Source organism: Rhopalosiphum maidis, chromosome 1 (assembly GCF_003676215.2).
Source record: "Rhopalosiphum maidis isolate BTI-1 chromosome 1, ASM367621v3, whole genome shotgun sequence".
Taxonomy (NCBI): Eukaryota; Metazoa; Arthropoda; class Insecta; order Hemiptera; family Aphididae; genus Rhopalosiphum; species Rhopalosiphum maidis.
The window spans coordinates 29,299,256-29,322,686 of NC_040877.1; the positions used below are offsets into that span (position 1 = coordinate 29,299,256).

The 23,431-nt window shown below is 24.3% G+C and overlaps 1 protein-coding gene across 2 annotated transcripts in view; it reads right to left on the reverse strand.

Moving 5' to 3' along the window:
- The window catches only part of LOC113550026 (uncharacterized protein CG43867), an 88,119-nt gene that overhangs the window by 60,930 nt on the left and 3,758 nt on the right, over nucleotides 1-23,431 (reverse strand). For both annotated transcript variants that reach the window (XM_026951624.2, XM_026951614.2), the window contains exon 2: nucleotides 10,924-11,154. In XM_026951624.2, coding sequence (XP_026807425.1) covers nucleotides 10,924-11,109 — 186 coding nt within the window. In that variant the 5' untranslated portion in view covers nucleotides 11,110-11,154. The remainder of the gene's footprint in view (nucleotides 1-10,923; nucleotides 11,155-23,431) is intronic.

Consider the following 23,431-nt stretch of genomic DNA (forward strand, 5'->3'; position numbering starts at 1 on the left):
TGACGCGGCTTTCTAACGAAAGTCTCAAATCCTATCAACAACCAAGCAAAGCATGATGTTGGCCGATGAGTTGTAACAATTGTATGACTATAATAGTTAAATAATAATATTATACGATTATTACGATACATACGGTATAGTTGCTATAAACGAAAAATCCTTATAATTTACATCTAGCAATAGTATAATGGAATATAACCATATAACCATTATTATATAATATAATCAGAGTAATCAATTGAAATAAGAACAATTCTAGTAAGTAATAAGAAAATTAGCATTGAAGCGTAATATACAAACAAATACATGACAATATTTTATCTATTCATACAACAAAGCTATTGCCCTTAAACATTAATACAGAAATCAAAAAAAAGTAAAAAAAAAAAAATATTAGATTAAATATTATACATAATGAGGGACTATGCAAATAAACATCAAAAAAATGATATTATTAATTTACTACGTTATTTTTAAAAAATCTACTGAATGTAGAATGTTTTAAGAACTGTTAAAGATTAGAAAAACCAATTAACATAGCATAATTAATGGGATTTCTTGAGCTGGACATATTGAAACTCAATATAGGTTAAGTATAGTATACGTGAACACTATACATAACTATAAAAACTCAAAATATAATGTCTATTTTTCAATAATATCAAAACAAATTGTTTAGTTTGCAAAAGTTAATTTAAAAATTGCAACAAATATAAGTACTTACAATATATAATATTATGTCATTGACATAATGACATCTAAGAGATATTAACAACCTTAACCAATTAAATATTTATGAAATTTCAAAACACGAAAAAATACTTTTCTAAATTAATCTCTTTTATAAAAAAAAACCTAAACATACTATAACAACTAACAATACCATTATATTGTTGCATATTCTACAATAAAAACAATCTCAAATACATAATAGTAACTATAATAAAATTGTATACTCTATGTCAGCTCATATATTTACTTATTAAAACCACTTAATTCTTTTTATACATTAAAATGCTGTTACTAAATTTAAAAAACATACATTATGTTATACTAATAATGTTAAAAACATAAAATTAATCTCTAACGTGCATCTGAACTAATGACAGTTTGGGATTAAAATTGCGATTTCTAACAGCTGTGCCTTCGATTTTTAAGTCCCCACTCTTTTAAAACAATAAACAAAAAATTATTAAAACACTTAAATTTATAAAAAATGTGATACATTCATTAGATTTACAAAAAAAAACAAGGAAAATATATATTTTAAAAAGAAAAATTAAAAATATATATAAACTATCTGTTACACAGCAAAACGAAAAAATACGTGAATTTAATAACACGGATATAATAAAATCGAATTCAATATTTATTTTACATTAACAATATTCTATAAGTTATATTATTACGTATATTTAAATGTATAATATGAAGAAACATAAAACTATATCGTATTTTTACATTAAGCCGTTTATGTATTACAGTAATATAAACACTTGGGAAAATAAATTAACAAATATGATAAACTTTGATTGTAGACTCTTATTAAACATTTTGGAATAAATCCAAGTTATTGAACTTAGGAATTTTATAAAAAAAATAATCATTTATGAAAATCCAACATAAATTCTCCATGCGTATTACATGTTACAAAATAATAATTAATATGTTTACCATATTCAAGCAGTTTATTGAATACAGTTATGTTATTAAAACTAATAATAAACACTTCTATTGAGAGCTTTAGGTATACTAAAAAGATTTTATTTTATTAAATAAATACTATATTTAATATTGAACTGCTGATATTGCATATTGTTAAATAATTAATGACTAATTAAGATAAGATTATATAGTTTAATAACTCATCGTGTTATTAATGTTTTTAACTAAACTGTTGTATTTTAAAGTTCAATACCATTAAATAATCAAAAACAGGTATCAAAAAATTCAATTGTAAAAATGTTTTTTATACAAGACATAACAATTTTATTTATAATAATATTATGGTTTCTAATAAGAACATAATTTTAGTTTATGGATATAAAATATAGTTTGGCTTGTACTTTATAGTGTCAATAAATATTGCAGAATACTACGTTTTCTTTCATAGTTTGAACTCTGATTATATCAAGTTAAAGAAAATGTGTCAACAACTTTTATAAAACTTACGGAAACTATTTTGTGAAAAATATGACATCTTTTTTTTACAGTTATACTTAAAGTTGTGTATTTTTTAATTCGAGTTTTCCAAGTCATCGCAAACAATAGCTCACAAAAAACTATAAATTTTCAAAAACAAAGGGTAAGCAATAATTTTTGCACACTTTTACACTTCTATAAATCGACGCCTAAAGCCAATAAGTCCGTCAATAGCCATAAATATCACCATTTCGCGGTACTCAGAAAACGAATGTATATATATATATATATATATATATTATACGTGATATCAAAGCACGCGCAGTGTTCGTATACTTTCGTTTTAAAAACACTTAGCAAGAAAAACTTCACTAAACGTAGGGAAGAACCAGATGGGTTTTATAGACTTGTACTAACGTACGAGGAAAATGTATGTGAATTTATAATAACCAATAGAAGTTATTCACCTACAAGAAATAAAGTATATAAAAAAACAAAGATGAGAGAACAGTTGGGCTGTCACCGAGTGTGGAATATATTGTAATATTATGTGCATTTTTGGAAGACTTCCAAGTAACTGAAAGAATACACATCATCCATATGCCAGTTATGCATATCCGACAGGATGCAAGAAAATCGTACAAAGTAGCAACCGACGAATATGATATATTTTATGGTTAAACAAATACACGGTATACTAATTATGTTGATTTTCACAACACACAAAACAAAACGTTTTTTGAATTATATATTATCAGTTGCATAGAGAAAATCCAATGTTCATAAACTAAAGAAAATCCAATTTAGTCTTTATTCTTAATTTAATACAAACGTCAAATAATTTAAACTTTAGCTATTTCCAATATAAAACTTTTTAATTACTTACTAACATTAAAACTAATAATAGCTAAGCATTTAAATATGTAATGAAGTATTAATAATCAATTAAAACAATTAGTTATTAGGTACTATAACTACACAATAATAATTAAGTTTTTAATTCTTTTGTGAACTTACAAAAAATAACAATTTCCCAATAAATACAAAAATATATTTGAAATCATATTTAAACACTTAGCATTTACAACTAGATACTTAATTAAAACAATTATTAATACAATTTCATAGTATACATAAAATAATATTATAATAATGTATTATTAATTATTAATTAAAATATGATTATATTACTATAAATGTTTAATTATTATAATTTTTGTTTGCACTTTAATAGTAATATGGTTTCATATATCATATGTTTTATTAAAAATGTATTATTTATTGAATGTTAAAAAAATACTTTATCCATTGTTAGACTCTAAAGCAAAAAAGAAGCTATTGATTTTACAATAGTGGGTTTTTGCACTGAATATTTTGGAGCGGTAAAAATCCCAAAAATTCCATCAGTCAACCATAAAATGAATACACAATATACAAAAAAAAAGTAACTTTTCATCTTTTTCAAAGGCGAAAGGTTTTTCAAAAAATAAAGAAAATAACAGAGAATAATAAAAAAAATAAACAATAAAATTTTTTCACCGATTACCGACATTAACAATAAAGGTAGTAAAAGGAAAAAATTAAATTAAATTATTTTTGAAATTTGAATATCTTAAATCGTGTGGAATTGTAATATTTATAATATTTTTATTTGCATAAAACTCTTTTACGAACGTTTATTAATATAATTTATTAATTTATATTAAAATATATAAATGTTTACAAGTTCATTTTAACGAATCATAAGGGTGAATATTTTGAAAGTAATTTCATATTATAGTACCCGATCCCTATGACTACGTGTGTTCAACTGAGTTTTGGGTACTGTAAACTTTCACCCCTTTAATCCTATGACTGCACCCAAGGTTTTCTGCCATTATACAACCTTCATGCAGGCTAGTAATTAATAGACGACATTTTGGACTCCGAGATAATGTCCCTTTGGTACGCATTGCAGGCGTTGTTGATGTTTTTCCTCCTTTAGTCTTTACCCCAGAGGACTCACAAATACAAGACCAAAGTTTAACACACACAATCGAACTAATCATACTTATAAAATCTTACACAAAATATTTACAAATAAAAGGGTTATCACTCATTGTTTATTTACATTATTTCTAAATAGTAAATGTATACTTAACTTTTTAGTAAATACATTTTTTTTAATATATTAAGTTATTGATGGAATATAGTATAGAAAATACAATGACGATTAATAATAGCATAATAAATACCATTGTATCATGTAAATTCCACTCGGACAATATTTTCAATTCCCTGCAATTTGATGTCGTTTACTTTGATAAACGTGCTTTTTGTTTACATTTTGGAAATAACCTAATTTTTCTGAGCATACCAACGTCATAAAATTAAATGAACTCATTACATCCTCGTCATTTCTAACAATTCTCAACAACTATGGGAAATTAATACCTGAACAAAGTTAAGCAAATTTCACAACATTCAAATATAAAATAATATTAATTTATACCAATAGACAATATTTTACACGTATTGTCAACGATCTAAAAAATATTTAATAAAATTAATAATGATTATAAATCAAAATATAAAAATCCAAAAGTAGATTCCACATTAACTTCAATTAAATAAACTAGCATAGGTACTCAAATTATAATATTTACACAATTTTAGATTATTGAAAAAATATATAATAACTTTATACTGCTATAGCTAGCATATCGAAATAGGGTATATAATACATTAGTTATACATAAAAATAAACTTAAAACATACCAGGTATTGAAATTTAAAATAAATTATTATTTAGTTTTTATTAATAATCACATAATTATACATCAATTTTTTTATAAAAATAAACTTATGCATTATTGAGTGTATCGTAGTAGTTTAATTATACTGATGAGCAATAGGTTATGAATATAATGAAAAAGTTAAAAACACATGTTATGGTGTTTACCATACGTCGTATTTTAAACGACAAACATATTTCAATATAAAATCTCGATCTAGTGTTTTTTTTTATCTATTATACTTGGGATCTTGCTCGGGGTCTCACCCATCGGAATAAATGTCAATTCATATTAGGTTTACTATTTGTTCACGTTGTTCGGTGTAACTTAAATGAATAAGCCAATAAGTGTATAACATTTTACCGGAATGATAGAAATTGACCTAACAAGGTAAATCGCATTACTGTTATTGAAAATCGTTCCCTAGTGGTTAGTAATCAAAACTGAATTGAAACAAACGTGTTTAAGAGAAAATAAAACATATCACATAGACACTACATCGTAGGTTACCAGTCTTGAACTATGCGTTTTCTAGAAGCATTTTATCTAAATTAGTCAAAAGTATAAAATAAAAAATAAATATAGTAGGAATTACTACCCTTATATTCTTCCTTTCTTTACACTGCGATTTGTCTAACCACGAATCCCTAAAAAAAATACACATACACGCGCGTACGCTAAGCACCACCTTCATCTACAGGATCGAAGCCAGTCATTTGTTCTTCCGTTTTTTATGAGGTCTTGTAGGGGCTTTACGTATGCCCCAAGGGATTCAAGAACTGTCACGTTTATGCAACAAGACAAGTCCTAAATCTAACTTGACGCTACCTGGGTATATACACACTTTTTGGTTACGTGTATTTGTACTAAAAATTATTTCACAAAAACTTATAAAAAAAATCTAATAACATCAAAACATTTTTTTAAATAAATATATTAATTATACTTATTTTACCTAATACAAACTTACGGGAGATAAATTAAAGAACAAATAAAAATATAATATTTTCAATATTTAATTACTTAGTTCAAAATGTTTGTATACACTCATATACTTGCCTACATATATAATTATGCAAACAAATAATTTAGACTAGCATAATCAATTATAAAAATTTGATAGACCTACTAGATATAATTATACGATAACTGAATAGTTTCAAAACTAGCCTAGAAATAAATAAAATTAGTTAAATCGTAAAGAGTATATAGTAAAAAAAAGACGCCAGACGTTAATAAAAGCGAACAGTATATATACTTTGGCAAAATTCCAAACTGTTTGAGGAGATTGTTAATCCCCCAGGTGCACAGTGCACAGATGATGTCTAAATCCGTACATAAGTCGAGTTTTCCAGGACATATTTACTTACTAGAATATCCATTTTTATTAAAATGTATAGTACCTTTTAAAAATATATTTCCAGAATATTTTTATAAAAGGAAACAAAAATTTGAAGCTCAATAAATGAATTTGATTTTAAAAATAACATACAATTAATTATTTAAAAAAAAAATTGATAAGTTTTGTGAAATGACACTGTGTTTATATATTTTTAGCTGCTTGTTTTTATTATCGGTTTGACAATATTATTTAGATAATTAATACCTAATAAAATGTTCGTTAAATCAAATCAACAACAACATACAACTTCACAACATTTTAATTACATTTTTAAAGAAGTAAACAATTGTTATTTTTTTAGTTTTATAGTCAGATAAAATAAATTATACAAACTTGAAAATAAATGAGTATTTTAATTATAAGCAATGTAATTCTGTTAAAAGTATAAACTCTGGAGAAAAAATAGAAATGCGCCTACTGGATTTTCAGACGCAATCACTTTTATAATCATAAATGTATTAAAAGAAACCTAAGTGAGAATATGCATAAAAGTTAAAAGGATACTAAAGTCAACGAAAACGGTTAAAAGCACTATTGAACGGGAGGTGCAAGAAGCCAAATCGAGATAAATGGTTCCCAAGAGACGAATTGTACAACAAAGTAGAGACACCAGGTATGATGCGAAATTAAATAAAAAATAAGTCCCAAGTGGTGTTTTCTTATCGCCAGCTACGAAAGTTGTTTTTGCATAATGTGCGAGACTATTCATACATATTTTTGTATTCAAATCTATACACATGAAAAAAGATGTGTTTTTATTCATAAAACGACAATATTCCACCTTAAAAATAAATTGTGCTAAAATATAAGAGGTATCAAAAACATCATATTATTAACTACACAAAGTTTAAAAAAATGTATGAAATACAAATGGCTAAATAAATTATAAATATACTATACCTAATACAAAATATTTTTTAAAAATAGCTATGGTCTGTATAACTTTAGATACATACATTTTACCAAGAATAAATGTGTAAATGTGTTAGAACAATTATAAAATTATATTAACAATATAGTAATTAGAAGTCTAATTTATTTTATATAATAAAAAATTATATTTATATGGAATATTTGTATTATAATATAATTTATAACATATTAAATACTGCGAAAAAATTTGTTTTTACTTGATGTTAGTTAACAAATTTAACTTTTATTTAGACTGATAATATAATATATAACCGTAATAATTATATACAAAACAATGACTAATAAAGTAAATATACCGTGACACTTACACGAACTACAAAATAACTCTACAAACTTTAAAAGCGCGGATATGTTTAATTAACATGGGAGGTTAACTTATCGTTTTAGTTAAGAGTAAAATGTCTTCTGCTAAAACTTATTTTTTGGATAATGGAATAACTGTTTATAAAAAAAACACTGCTAAGTATAATAAGATAGCAAAGTAACAATCTTTAAACAATTATATCTTAAGCAATAATCACAATAAATATATAGATCATTTTTATAAAACATCTACATACACAAAACATGAAACTAGAATAATATATTTTTTAAATATTTGTATAATGTATTAATAGTCTAAAGGAAGTATAGGAAAATATAATCTCCAATATTATTAAAATAAACGAATAAGAAATATCAATTATATATAAATATGTATAAATCAAAAATTAGGGTTACTGACAAATACTTAAGAGTATATCCAATGGATTATTAACTGTAAGTCTATTAGATAATAATAAAAAATACAATATTAATGCAACATCATACTAAATTGAAAATCATTAACACATACAAACACGTCATGGAGTTTGTACGCATAATAAAATAAACACGCACACATAAGAAAATAGAGAAAATCACAATTTAACCAGAGGGGCACTTGGTTCACCATCCCTTTACATAATTCTATTGTCCAATAGCAACACGGTTAACTAATAGTACTACATACTAGTAGTATTCGCTTCTTTTGCTGATTTCTAGTAATATTTCAAAAGAAACCCATTGGTCGTAATGAATTTTCCATTTTCCACTGCCCTAACCACTAGTCCCCTTCATAAAAGCATGAACAAAATAATGTCCACGAGAAATTGTTGCTCATCATAGCGGTGACATGTAATAAGCGCGACTCGTACAACTAGTCGCCTCGGGGAAAGTTTTGCAGCTCTCTGTTTTAATGGCTATCTAAGGATACATACCTAGCGTAGTAGGAACAAATATCCCGCTGTAAACGACCCTCGGGATATTTACTGTTATCGTTTAAGTCCAATACATAACATCAAAACTAATCAACAACCCGGGGAGACCAACGATGGCTGTAGCTATTATTCTATAACTATCTATTACATCTTTCGTGGTTAAACATTAGCAGTATAATAGCGAAATTATAAGCACAATAATGGTATTCAATTTAATTTTTCTGAAGTTTAAAATCAACAAAATTTTACTTTAAATATATAGTACTAGATATATATTATATTTAATAAATTGTATGTATATATATGTTTATATATATACTTCAAAAATATATATGAAATATAATTATTTCAATATTTTATTTTTACATTTAAACACAACACGGAATTTAAATTTAATTATATGAACAATTATTACTTATTTTTTAGCATTGAAATATCAATCTATTAAATCAAACTTAATTTATCACAAATTACAATTAATAAACTATAAAAAAAAACTAATAATTTTAAAACACCAATTTCGGTAAAAAATAAAATTATGTAAATATACTATAACTTATATTTATATATTGATAAATAGAATTTTATTTTTGGTGTATAAATGTCGGTAACCAACCTAAAACATTCAATGGTATTATACAAGAAGAAAAAGTAGACCCTGTCATAAATACGTGATAGAACGGAAGTTGGAAAGTAATAAAATTCAAACTTAAATGAAATACCATTTAATATACCATATATTATTATCATACACCCTAAGGGTGTCTGGATTACCCTCACAATCTAACCCCAATGCATTTATTATTATTTTTTAACGTCACCAAATTAAAACTATTTGTATATTATTACTTGCTTATACGTAAGATACGTATGTAGATGAAACAAAAAATATTTAAATACCTATCGTTGCCAAATCTAAAATTAATAATATATTATTTACAAAGGAATATCCATTTGTTATATGTCTATAAAATGCTTAGATATTTGTGAAAACATTTCTAGGAAATAATATAAAACTAGCTTTCAAAATATTACGACATAAAAAAATATAAAATTAAGTATATTTTAGTCTCCAAAAATTTATAACTGATCAACAACTATTGTCATATGTGCATAAAAGTGATTTTGACATCATAATGATTGTATTCTTAAATCTCAAATAAGCACCTATATTTTTCTAAGCTAAAAATGACTTAACTTTAAATTTCAAATGAAGTAAGAAAGTTGTTTAACTTGTTTTACTGCAACTATACAATGGCAATCATATTAAAAACTTTGTATACGAAAATTCCATTACATACAATATATACCTACTGGACAATTTGTTTATCAAATAACTTATCCGTTACACAACAGTGAAGTTTTGAACTACATTTAGTCAATAGTCGTACTAAGGAAATAAGAGTTAGTACTTTAGTACTATGATGATAAGCTACGCATATTTGAATAATAGTTATAAAAGTTTTGAATGTCAAAGAAAATATGTTTAAAACTATAAAAACTATTTAGGTTTTTACCATTAATAACATCAAATGGTATGTAAATAAAGTCTTTAGTTATATTTTTTTGTAAACTTTATAGATTATTTTATACTTCACAAATCTATTTCCTGCTAGTTTTTTAACACAATAATACTCGCATTATTATAATCATAACACTATAACGCATACATATATATGCATGTATGTATGTATGTACCTATAATAATTAAATTCAATTAAAGGTTTAAAAAATATCTGTACAAAACTTTTTCTAAAAATATATTTAATATTTTATTTTTATTTTTTATACGACGATCAAAATCTTCAGAGGTCTTCTAACCTTGATCGAGGCAAGAAAATATATACTGACGTTTTAATCCATCAAAAAATAAATAAATAAATAACTGACTAAAACCTACACAACATGAGCATTACATAACATGATTGATGCTATACCACTCTCGGAAGTAAAAAAAATCGTCCATTTTTAAAAAAGAAAAACAGTATCTTCATTCATCCAATAAAAAATGAAACAGCTAGGCCAATAGAAATTTCACAGTAAATTAGATTAAATTTTATTTATTGCAAATACTTTGATAAGAATATAACACATATAATAAATAAGTGGGAAATCGTTATTTGTTTGTTTTAGTTATTATGCTTTACAAACTTTTCTTTGTTCTTGGCAGCCCTAACAAAATCGAAGAAGGTCCCTTTACCACGATAGTCTCAAGAGAATATCGAAATGGTTAACCTTCTACATACATTTTACGTCTTTTCGATATAAAACACGGAGAAAATCTTTTTTGCAGAAGATGAATACAAAAATAAATTATAGCCAGAAACGTTTTATGATTTAAACCATAAATTTGTCGATTTGTTCTATACGACTATATAGGGCTGTTTACGCTTTCATTTTCAATTATCTTCTACTCTGTATTAGTTAAACTAACCTCGTATTTACTGATGTGTTTGACAGTATCGCCATTCTGCATCAATGACGGATCGATGTACCACCGCAATTCATCCACCTTATGCCTCCATTCGTCCTCGCTGTTCTCTGCTGCTGAACTACTCCACGACGACCGAACCGACGTAGACGAACAGTCGGACAAACCACACAATGGATCAGATTCCATCTTTAAGCTTTAACTACCGCAGTCGGAGATAGTAATTTTGAGCATCTATAATAAATTGTAATTCATATAATATTTACCGAGAATAAAGAGTAAATACTAAAAAAAAAAAAAACAGGTAAGTCGCTCTACTATATATCCTATAGTAATAGTTACGAGTGTACCTCGACATTTAAAAGGTCAAGTATGTAAAATTTGAATTCATTAACAAACCTTGAAGTACTTTTCTTAGCATAGTGTTTACATATGAGAATATTTTATAATTGTATCTTAGAATATTTTTTTATTCTTTTAGTATGTTGAATTAATTTTGAAAAAGTCACATATTGTTATTAAATTATAAGTCAATACCATAGAACGACGTAAACAGATTTGTGGCATAAACAGCTTAAAATTATTCTAGTTTTTAAAACAAATATAAAAAACTATTAAACATTATGCTAACTTTCAGGTTTCTAAACATAATTTATAAATCACAAAATAAATTACAAGTTATAATAACAATAAATGGTTTTTTTAAGATTAAAACTTCTAAAATAATAAACACAATTTACATCTAAATAACGCAGTGTAAATATGTAATTAGTATATATAACTGCAGGCTATAATTTATTTACTAATCAAAAATACAACTTTAGTTTCACAGATCATATTTTTTTTTAATTTTATTTTTTCGTTCATATTATACATATTATAAAATACAAAGTAATAGTTTAAATCTAAATATCAATATAATGTTAATAAAATAATAAGCACAATAATAAATACCTTTAAAAATCTAATCTAAAAAATATCGTCAAATAATATATAATAAAATCAATAATGGTATTACCTAATATCTATCTAATTATGGAAATGCAAGATAAGACTCATATAAATAGTTCAATAATAAAGTATTCAATAATTAATACAGCCTACATGAACAAAATTTAAATTTTAAGTTATACATGACCAATTAGGTAAGAAATATTTAATAAATAATCTATGATAAAAAAAAAATATTAATTTTTGAACATTTTAATACAACAGTATTAACCTAACTATAAAATATATTACATTATATATAATATAGTAATTATTTACTTTTTTTATATAAATACCATATTTAATAGCAAATTACATTAAGTAAATTCCATTTATCTGCATAATGTTAAATATTATGACTAACTGTACTTAAATAAATCATGTAAAATGAATTTCGAATCCCCTGTATGATGTACAGGACCAACTTTCAAACGGAGGGTCTTGAATTCGAGACGAAAAGAGGGAATGACAATAGGGTAGTTTGACAATGAAAAATATCGTGGTTTCGGTGAAAATTAACCAACGCTACTAATAACCACAGTACACCAAAATAAGCAAGAGATCAATGGGACATTGATTGGGGAATGACAAATGCGTTCTCCTACATATTTGGTTAAATTCTCATCGTTAATTATAATAGCATTGAAAAGGTCGATACATTAACATTAAGACAAAAATAGAGTTAAATAGTAATGAGGTGACGAATATTATGTGATCGTATAAGTAGACACAACAATTATGTAAAGACAATTGTTATTTAAATTTGTATCTAATATTTATAATTTTAAATACATATTTAATCTAATTATATTTCATTATATGCACACACACATATATATATATCACACTATATATCACTACACTTTTATATATCACACTTAACAATTTTCTAACATAAATAAACGGAAATATAAATGTAAAAAATTACAAAACATTTTTTATTTAATGTAATGTATACCAATGTATAGTTAACAATATAGTATATTAGTGTACAGTGTACACGTTGCACTTGTATTTAAGTAGGTTATCATTTTCTAATTTACTACAATTATTTATTGAAATTAATTTTTAATTATAATATATACTTGATAAAATAAATATGCAGTATAAATAAATAACATTCAAAATAAATTTAAATTGTATACGAGCTTATCTGACACTAAATTATTAATTTGTAAATACCTATTAACTATCCATTTAAATAAAATAATAAATATCATCAGCAGTCAATAATGATTATAGCGTACAAGATTTTATTATTTTTTCTTCTTATATGGTTAATGTGTATTAACGTTACTTTCCTTAGCTGATTTAATGCATTAATGACATGAAACTAATATTAACTCAACAATTTGTACAAGTATAATTACTTGAAAGTAATATAGATCTTGAAAAATCACAAATGTAATAATGAAAAATATGATACAAATCATATTTTTGGCAATTACTACTTTAAACAAATAAGTTATGGGTACATACAAGATGTAGTAATAAAAAAAATATAGTTAAATTTTGTTATGTCATATATCAAATTATTTATTATATAAAATATACAAATCGCCTAATCCCAGTAATTAACTATAATGCATTTGCGTATATTAGATGTTTACACGTGAAAAATTGTATCTTTAGACAATATTCTACAATATATCATAAAATACAAAAATCGTGATAAAACTGGAACTAATTATCTAATTACAATGAAATTTACGTTTCGAGCTGTAGCCAGTAGGTTAGGTTACTCAGTCATCACTCACGTCACTTATATTATTTCTAAATACTTGTAATATTATAATACAATAACAATAAATTGATTAAATAACTCAAAAACATGTTTAAAAGCTCACGATATTTCATAAAAATAAGATAAGGGAAAAAAAATTCAAAGTATATTGAATTTAATATTAATTAAAAGTTTTAACCTTCTAATAATACAACACAAACTATACTTTGTATTACGTGATGACGTTAAATTAAAAATGTAGATCTAAAAAATAATAATAATAAATTATTACAGTACTATTAAACGCCGTGAGATTTAAAAACATATTTCACCAAAATAATGCATTTTGCTCTAATTCATTTTTTAAACATCAATCACAAAAAATAGTCAAAATCAGATTTTTCTATTTTTAAATGTATGTGTAAACAGTTTATATCGTATGAATAAGATTGTGATACATACATTTTTAATCAATTTAACAAAAAACATAAATTGTTTTGAATTTAATATTAATGATTTAATGCTATTTCAGAAATTTAAAGTTTAAATTATACAACAAGTGTTTGACATGTATGTATATTGTATATACTCGTATGTTTGATATAAATGAAAGGCCCTAAAAACCATACATAATATCAACTAGAGTATAGTTTAAAAATATATAAATGACATTTCCACGATTGTTTTAAAGAAAAACTCAACTATTTGTCTAAAACAAGAACTTATAAAAGTAGAGTATAACTCAATGGTTATCAAGGTAATTAAATAAAATATACGTATTTTATAAAACATTATTACAGTATGTCCCTACAAGTGACTTGTATTATTATTAATAAATAACTACATATAAACAAAATTCAATGTTCTGATATAATTTTGAGGTTAATATATATATATATAGATGCTACAATCTAATTAGAAAAATTGTTAAACTAAAAATGCATCACATACTACAAAATTGTATATAAACTAATTATATTGTCACTTAAGTCGATAAAATACTACCATAAATTAATTTAGACAAACCCGTGGCGACGAGAAGATAAGCAAAAGAAAATGTACATTCAGTGCGTTAGCGCCTTTATAATAATGATAAAAGGTAAGCCTACACGAACCATTGTGCTTTTCAAGCTAAAGAGTAGAAGTAGTAGGGTTATAACTGCCGAAATATCCGGAATCTCGACCCGAGCGACGGCAACGGCAACGGTGGTCACAAAAGATATGAGAAGGAGGGCATCACGTCCGTATCGTCCTCACATGTTTAATATTCATGAGAGTTTTCTGCCGTTTTATCGCCCTCTTAGTGCAAATATTCGTCGCCTAAACACACACGTAATAATAATAATACAGCACAACCGTCATAAAAAGCTCTAACCACCTGGAACGATATTGCACGTTTGCGTTTGACGTATATAATATTATATACAAATGTACGTGCGTATATATTTAGGCAGTATAAATATTTTATACACATAAAAGAAATACAGACGGCTGTATGGAAGCTTGACGCTTTCAAGAAAAATCTTAACTTTTTTCATGTATTACGCTAATCTTACAACTGATATCTGAAAGTAGAAATTTAATTTAATTTACTACGACTGCATTTACAAATCAAAAAACGTTGGTTCTTTCAGATATTGCATAAATTATATGAGAAACAGATACTGAGTGATTATTTATCAAAAACACTCATTAGTATCAAAAATATTTATAGATTTTGAAATAATAAGTGTTGTTTAATAAATATATATATATTGGAAGTTAAGAATTTGTATTTTATATAGTTTATTATTATTCAATCATTAAAGTAAAAATTATCGCATTCAATGCATTTTTAAATATTTCTATATTAGCTTTAATCTAAGACATTATAGAAACCATACAAAAGTCAAGCACTCAAGACCAACAACAATCACATATATAACAGTCAGCAAGCAAAAACTGTTCAATAATAGTTTGGTAAATGAATAATTATAAATCAATTATAAAAATTAATTCAGAAATAACTTTAATTAAAGCTAAAAATATTGTTATAACTATTTTAATATTGATTGAAAAATCCAAATTTAAAAACCATTTAATATACATTTATTATATAATATATACCTAGGTGCATACTTAAAGTATCATTTATGCAATAATATATATCAAACAATTAATCAAAAACTGCAAGATCTTAAACATAATTTTAAATTTACTTTTTGATGGTCATAAAATGTCAACAAGAAATTCGAAATGTCTTCAATTAAGTTAAAAATAATTACTAAGTACTAATTTATTCTCAACAAAAAATACTGGCCAAAAGTCAAAATGTACTCAGTCGTCCCATTTGTCCGTCACTAATTTATTTGAATACTTTTTATGGTCGGTAGTTACTATAGTAAACAACTATATGTAATGTAAACAGATAAATGTAGTTAAAATTTAATTATAATAAAAATATCTAGTAATTTAAATTAGCACTATAGACCTACATAAACCAATAAAATCTGAAATATTAACTGCTATGTATTTTCGGCAATCATTAATTGTCAAATTAACAATTTTACTAATATAGAAAATTTGAATATTTAAATTTTTTTACTCAATGAAAATGTTTTTAGCAATATTTTAGATCGATTTTGTCAAATACTAGTTTTACGAAGAATTTCTGTTTTTCCTTATTTTTTTCTCCTGAATTTTTTATTTCGACCCACCCCGGCCCACTAAAGTGCAAATTAGATCTAATTTTTAACCAGAAATCGCTCTTAACGTAAAAAATTAATGCATTTTTACTATCCCGAAGATAAAATAAAGTTTTAATAACAGAAACTAAATATTAAGAAATAACATATCATTGCATGTAGTCAATACATTCATTGCTTTGTTCAAAATCTAAAATTATCCGAAAAAAATTTAATATTTTTTTTTTTAATTTACATTTTTAGATAAATATTTTCCTTTAAATGATAAAATTTTAAAGTACCTATAGCGGTATTAAGACAAAACTACGATATATACATTATGTAAATAATACGTCATTAGAAACAAAATAATAAGAATAATATTACAAAGAATTACGTGTACTTATATAAAAAAAAAAAGAATACTCTTCAAAATTATAAAATTAATAAATGTATATCACTAAAATAATCATCATGTATAATATATAAATAATGTAATAAACCTATATATGTAGATATTGATAATTTTTAAATATTTAAATAATTAAAATTGATTATATTATCTTAGTCAAAACGATTTGAATTTAATAATCTAATCTACCTACTGAACTTAATATTGAGTTCAAATAATTATTAACGTGATATTCACAAACATCTTTAATTTATACCTACACTGTATTCCCGTGGGTCAAAATTGAAATATGTCAAATGAAAATTTGTCCTTAGTAAGTGTAATTTACCCCATAACAGAACAACGAAATCAAGCCAAAAACGTTATAAATGCGCTTTACATTGCCAGACGTAAACATATATATGACCTTTAACCCATTGGCCATTACGAATAAGCTCATTTAAACGGGAATTCGAAATTACCGAAACTAAGACAAAATTATACACACGTAACTAAGGATTTAAGTAAATCCAAACCACGGATACGGCGTTAAAATAAATCACCCAAAGCTTAATAGGTAATTGTAATGCTAATAGAGGTATTTGTGTATATTGTACTACGTAAAATATCAGGACAGTGGCCTCAATTTTATATAAAATGAAAATACTAAATTAAATTAAATTATGTTATACAACGTACCGTGTTGTATGAAGTTATATTTATAAAGTAAAAAATTCAAAAGAAAACATTGTTAACAAGTTTTTCATTAGTTTTAAAAGTAATTATTTATTATATTCTATAATTATACGTTATGCACTTAATATAATATTAAAAATTACATTCATTGACATATCAAATTATTTCTTAAATAACATTTAAATTATGTTTATCAAATAAACATATGATGAGTTATTAACAAACGAGTAGATACACATTTATTATAGAGCTTAATACTAATATGTCACACTTATTACGACTTACCATACTTTACTTATACTGCATAAATATTTTTTTAGATGGTAAAATTACAACTAATTGTTTTACAAGAAATATACATGAACATAATTATTATTTATTTCATTAAGTCATTAAATTCTACTCGCATAATATTCGTGATAATAATTTGTTTGCCCTGCCCATTAGCTTTAAAATATCTCAAGAGCATTATTAATTACAATTTATGTTACTGTGGGTAGTCAATAAAAAACGAATTCGTGATAAAACAAAATTGAACGTAGGCCGATTGAATATATAATTATTCTTATTACTTACTCATCTTTATATACATCAATATAATTGCAAATGAAATATAAATTAACGATATTTTAAGATAACTGTTATTTATTATATTATTTTAGTTTTTAATAATTAATTACCAAATCATAATTAAATAAAAATTTAAAAATGTAAGATTAAAACAAAATAATGGTTAGAACTAATACTGTACTTATATCTGTTTTTGTCGAATCCTAAGAGTGTGATAAATGATTATATTATTATAATATTTACATCAATTATTTAATCAGTTTTTAAAAAATATAATCAAAATAAAAATGTTAAATTTAAAGTATAATATGTTAAATTAGCATATTTAAAGAGGGACAAAAAAAGCAATTACACTAGGCCCTAGTGACTAGAGGACAACATTTTAGGAATGACTAATTTTAACAACAATATTTGGAATATTGTGTATTACATAATGGCATATTCTTATTATATATGGGATTAGAAATTTTTCCCTGAGTTGCTAATAACTTTTAAATGCATCACCAATTAGTAATACATTAAAAATAAACACAAAAATAAATACGAGTATCCCGAGTAGATATTTAATTTAAGTTACCTAATAAAAAGTAAAATGTATTACAAGATAGGTTGCCACCAGAATTAAATAAACTTATCATTTTAACATTTATAAAAAGAACAGATTGTAAATAATTGTAATTTAAATATAGTCAGATAATAAACTCATAGTCCATTACTTAAAAAAAAACAATTATTTATAATATTGATTTAAATAGTAGTAAAAAAAAAAATGAGAAAATAAATAACTGCTCTGCTGTACTGTAGTTGGAATCAATGTGTACCTTGTCATCAATGAGTAGGTCACTGTAATGGAAATGTTAAAATGTATTCAATAATAAATTATTACATACGAAAAATGATTCAAAGCAGAGACCGTTAGCTTATATTAATTAATTTGTTTTATCATAATATAATGCGATTATAGTAATTAATAATGATTACACAAATTAATATCAGGAAATCTCTATTCTATATGCATAGTAAATTAAAATAATATATATATAAATATCAAAATGTATTTTGTCATTTATTTTTTATTTCAATAAAAACAACTCGTGTGACTAATTTTCATTTAAAATATAAAAAAAAAATTAAATTGTCAACAATTACTAAATAAAAGTCGATAATTTAAAATGCCCATAAATAGTTCACAAAACTGCAAATATTTTTAAAATCAAAAATTTAAAAAAAATTAAATAATTTAATAAATTATATTTTTGGTAAATATAATACCAAATATCGAAAATGCTGAAATTAACATTTGGTGAAAATGTCAAATATCTATAACTATTCGTTTTTAACTGAAGTAAAACAAAATAAGAAAACTGATTTTTAGCTACCACTTATCAATTCTAAATTAACCAAATTAACCAAAAACGCGCGCGAATGATACGCGACCATGTGAAACGGGCCTAAGTATTATATTATTTCAATAATTTCGTGCGACCTTAATTTATTTATAGACTGAAAATTTAATCTAGTTAATACCTACTTTTCTGGAGAAGAAATTTTCTTAAAATTCTTACTCTTATACATTTATTCAAGTATTAACGAAATTACCGAAAAATTTCGAAAAGAAGTTAAACAAAATAGGTATATATTAACAAAATTTAGAATTCAATTTAGGTTACTTTGTTGTATACTAATAAATAATACTACTTTCTAAGGGACGAATAAAAATTTATACATATACTAGTAATAATACTCTGCGTCGGGGCGATCAACAAAAACAAGTGACCAACACCTAATGTTTTTATATCCTACATTCTGACGCAGCTTAATTTTTAATTAACCGTAAACAATACAAAATAAAAAAAAAACATTTTTCTTTGTTTAGGTATATCAGAATATTCTACCAACTTATAAAAAAAATAGTTTAAAAAAGTTTTATTTATTCTTAGTTTAATAAAAACAGTCACGCACTCAGAATAAATTAAAACAATAAACAAATCAAAAATATATTTTTGTTTTAATATAAATACCATTTTTACTGTTAACAATATTTTAAGAAATACTACAAAAACTTTTATAAGTATTTTATTAAAAACAATGATTAATACCTCAATCAGTGCTCAACACCAGCCTTCCTTGATTGTATACTTCGGTTGCCAATATTTAAAAATGTTTTCAAGCTGTACAATTATAAAATTATACAACTCAAAATGTGTAAGAATTAGAGTTAAATCATATTAATTTTAATATCTTACGTAAAAATGTATATGTTACATGTTATATATTACACAAATAATGCATGTGTATATTGTGTTTTACATATTATTGTCTATGAAACTAGGAATAAGAAAAAACAATAAAAACGTGCCACACTGAACAAAAATATAACTACATAATCAAGAAAATAAACCATTTGATTTAACGTTACGTTACGAGCTGATTGGATATTCAAAATATATATTATAGCATAAAAAGTGCATAACATTTTTGAGCTTTGATTCTTTATGGCTGGATTTTGTTTAATATTCAAATCTTTTTACTCTTTTACAACCATAGCTTTTAACGAACGACATAAAACATTTATACTTAGACTGAAGGGTTCGTGATAGCGATTGGCCTAGGGCCAAAATAAGGAAATAGTCCCATCTTTAAGCTTCTAGAATAAGGGTTATACTAGGTGAATTATTTATATAGAATCGTCAGTGAGTTCAGACGATAGTGGTGCTGTACGGAAAAAAACATTTAGAAAAAGAGCATTATTTAATGACATTTTAATGGCCGTAATGTCAAAATCTAAAAAAAATCGGGGCAACTTTGTGATCACGATATTTTGATTTGAATTGTATAAGTATCTCTAGGCATCTACTTCCACTTTATGTACTAGCATAGTTAAATTTAGTGAAGGGATAGTTATAAAGTTTATTTAATGTTTATGTAACTAGTACTAATAAGTTTTGATGACTATGTACACTTAGTTTTTAATATTTACAAACATAAGTAAGAAATCAATTAACTAAATAGAAAATAAATATGACTTAATAAGTTTTCACGTTACGTAATAAATTTAACAAAATTTAAATAAACTGGAGATTAACTTCTGCGTTCCTATGGTAAAATTTATGATTCACATTATCTCATCATAAATTTAACACTAATAAGTTAGATTTATTAAATTTTAATTAAATTCAACGAATTATTGTATGAAAAAAATTTGAACTAAAAATATAAAATATAAACAAAAAAATGTCAAATTTTTAAACTGCTGTAAGAACATACTTATGAAAAACTTAATATTAGATTGTCAAACTCAGAATTTAAAATATTATCAACCTAAACTGAAAATAAAATAAAACAAATTTAAAAATTATTATGATTCTGAATGCATTTTAAAAATGCTATTGTGTACAAAAGATTATAATACAAGTGATTCGGAAAATATTAAGTTTAATAGATTAATATATTTTGAAACATATAAAATAACTAACAACGTTATAGTTTTTTTTTCTTTTAAGTATTAATATCTAATAATATTCAAATAACTAATTATATCAAAATTTAATATAACGTGACTACGTATTTTTGATATTTTTAAATCACTGTAAGAAAAAATGTTGAGGAATCCTGTATTAAACTTTCAAAGTGACTAGAAAAATCTATGGTTTCTAGAAAATCCCAATTACCTATTTACTATTTTAATATTTTTACTCTGCGACAAAATGAATTTAGAAAAAACCATTAAAAGAATTAATCGAAGAAGCTACAAGCATATAAAAACAAGTAGTTGTTATATCTTGTTGGTCTCAATATCACAAAAGCACCTGGACGAGGCACAGCATGTAATGTAAACTCAACAGAGATCTAGTAATGATTTAGTTATATCCAAAAATGTATAATTAACTAATACTTTCAAAAGTGAATAATTTGAAATCGAAATAATTTTAACTGCATAATTTTCAGAAAAAAAAAACAAATCAAAGAAAAATCCAAATAAATCATAACAATAAAATTATAGGATTGAATGAATTGAAAATTCTCCTTCCACGTGGTCTTCACACATAAAATCCTTTAAAATATCTACTAATAGGGTAGGTAGTAAAAATATAGTAACATACAAATTGGGGTAGTGAGTCTTATACTATCAAAAAATATTAATCAACAATAGGTATAACAAAAACTTAATTAAGGATATAAATTGCAATATAACACAGCTTCAAACACCATACTAAGACTTATTGAATCATACTATAAAACAATTGGGGATATGGTCATATATAATAGTGGACTCGAGAACAGCCCTATTAAAAGTATTTTTTTAGTAGCGGGTTAACCTACCCTAGATTTAAAAAGAACAGAGATATCATAAGTGTATGCTGTGTATTCATATCCATAGTTTTATTCTACCTCAAATAATACAATTTTAGAAATACATCGTCATCTATAAATAAGTATATACGCCTATAGATAATATATATATATGTATATATTAAAAACTGTAAGAGAATCTCATAAAAATATTTATAAAATATATAAAGATGCATTTAAAAGTGAAGTAGGGGAAAACATCCATAGTAAAAACAACTAATACACATCATGGATTAAACGTGTAATCCAGATACCAGCACCTATTTACGCGGCACAAGCAGTAATCCTGAAAATAATACTGGTGTACTACCCTGAAAATCATTCATGTAATTTCTGACAATTCGAAAAACACAAATAGGAATCCAAAATATGCGAAGCCATAGCAAAGAGTATAGATTCCAATTCCATGAACAAATATATGTAATACAATCTCATTTTTTATAAAGATCCAAATAATAAATAAACTCGCTTCTACTATTTACTTGATAAGTTCTATAAATTATATATAATTATAATATTATAATCTAAATGTATTACAACAGATATAATATAGATCTATAATATACCATTTAAAATATTACAGTTATTGATATAATTATATTTTATTATATAAATAGTAATAGGGTAGATCTCGATTAAAAGGTACAGTTATTATTATCTCGATTATCAGTTATCACAATTATTCATTAGGTATTTCTTATTATTATCACTCCGTGTAAATATAATATGTGCATATTATACATAACCATATATAAAATACAACATTAAATTCGTAATTTTGTTTACAGTACTAAAATTATTTCAAGATTAATTTATATTTTTCCATTTATGTGTATATAAACATCACTTAAAAATAAAATCATGTAATTACAATAATATAGCGCAATAGATAACCAATTTATTGAAACAAATTAACGATTAAATTTACATGGTAAGGTTAAAGTAATTAGGGAGATCCCGAATATTTTGAAAATTTTACTAGATGAGCATAAAAAATGCTGTTATACGTATTTAGTAAAAATCTAATATCTATATACATTTTTTTTATTAGTCTTTTTAAAATTTCAAAAAAAAAAATGAAGTGATTTTTTGACTAAAAATTATTTCGCGTAAATATTCCAGCTT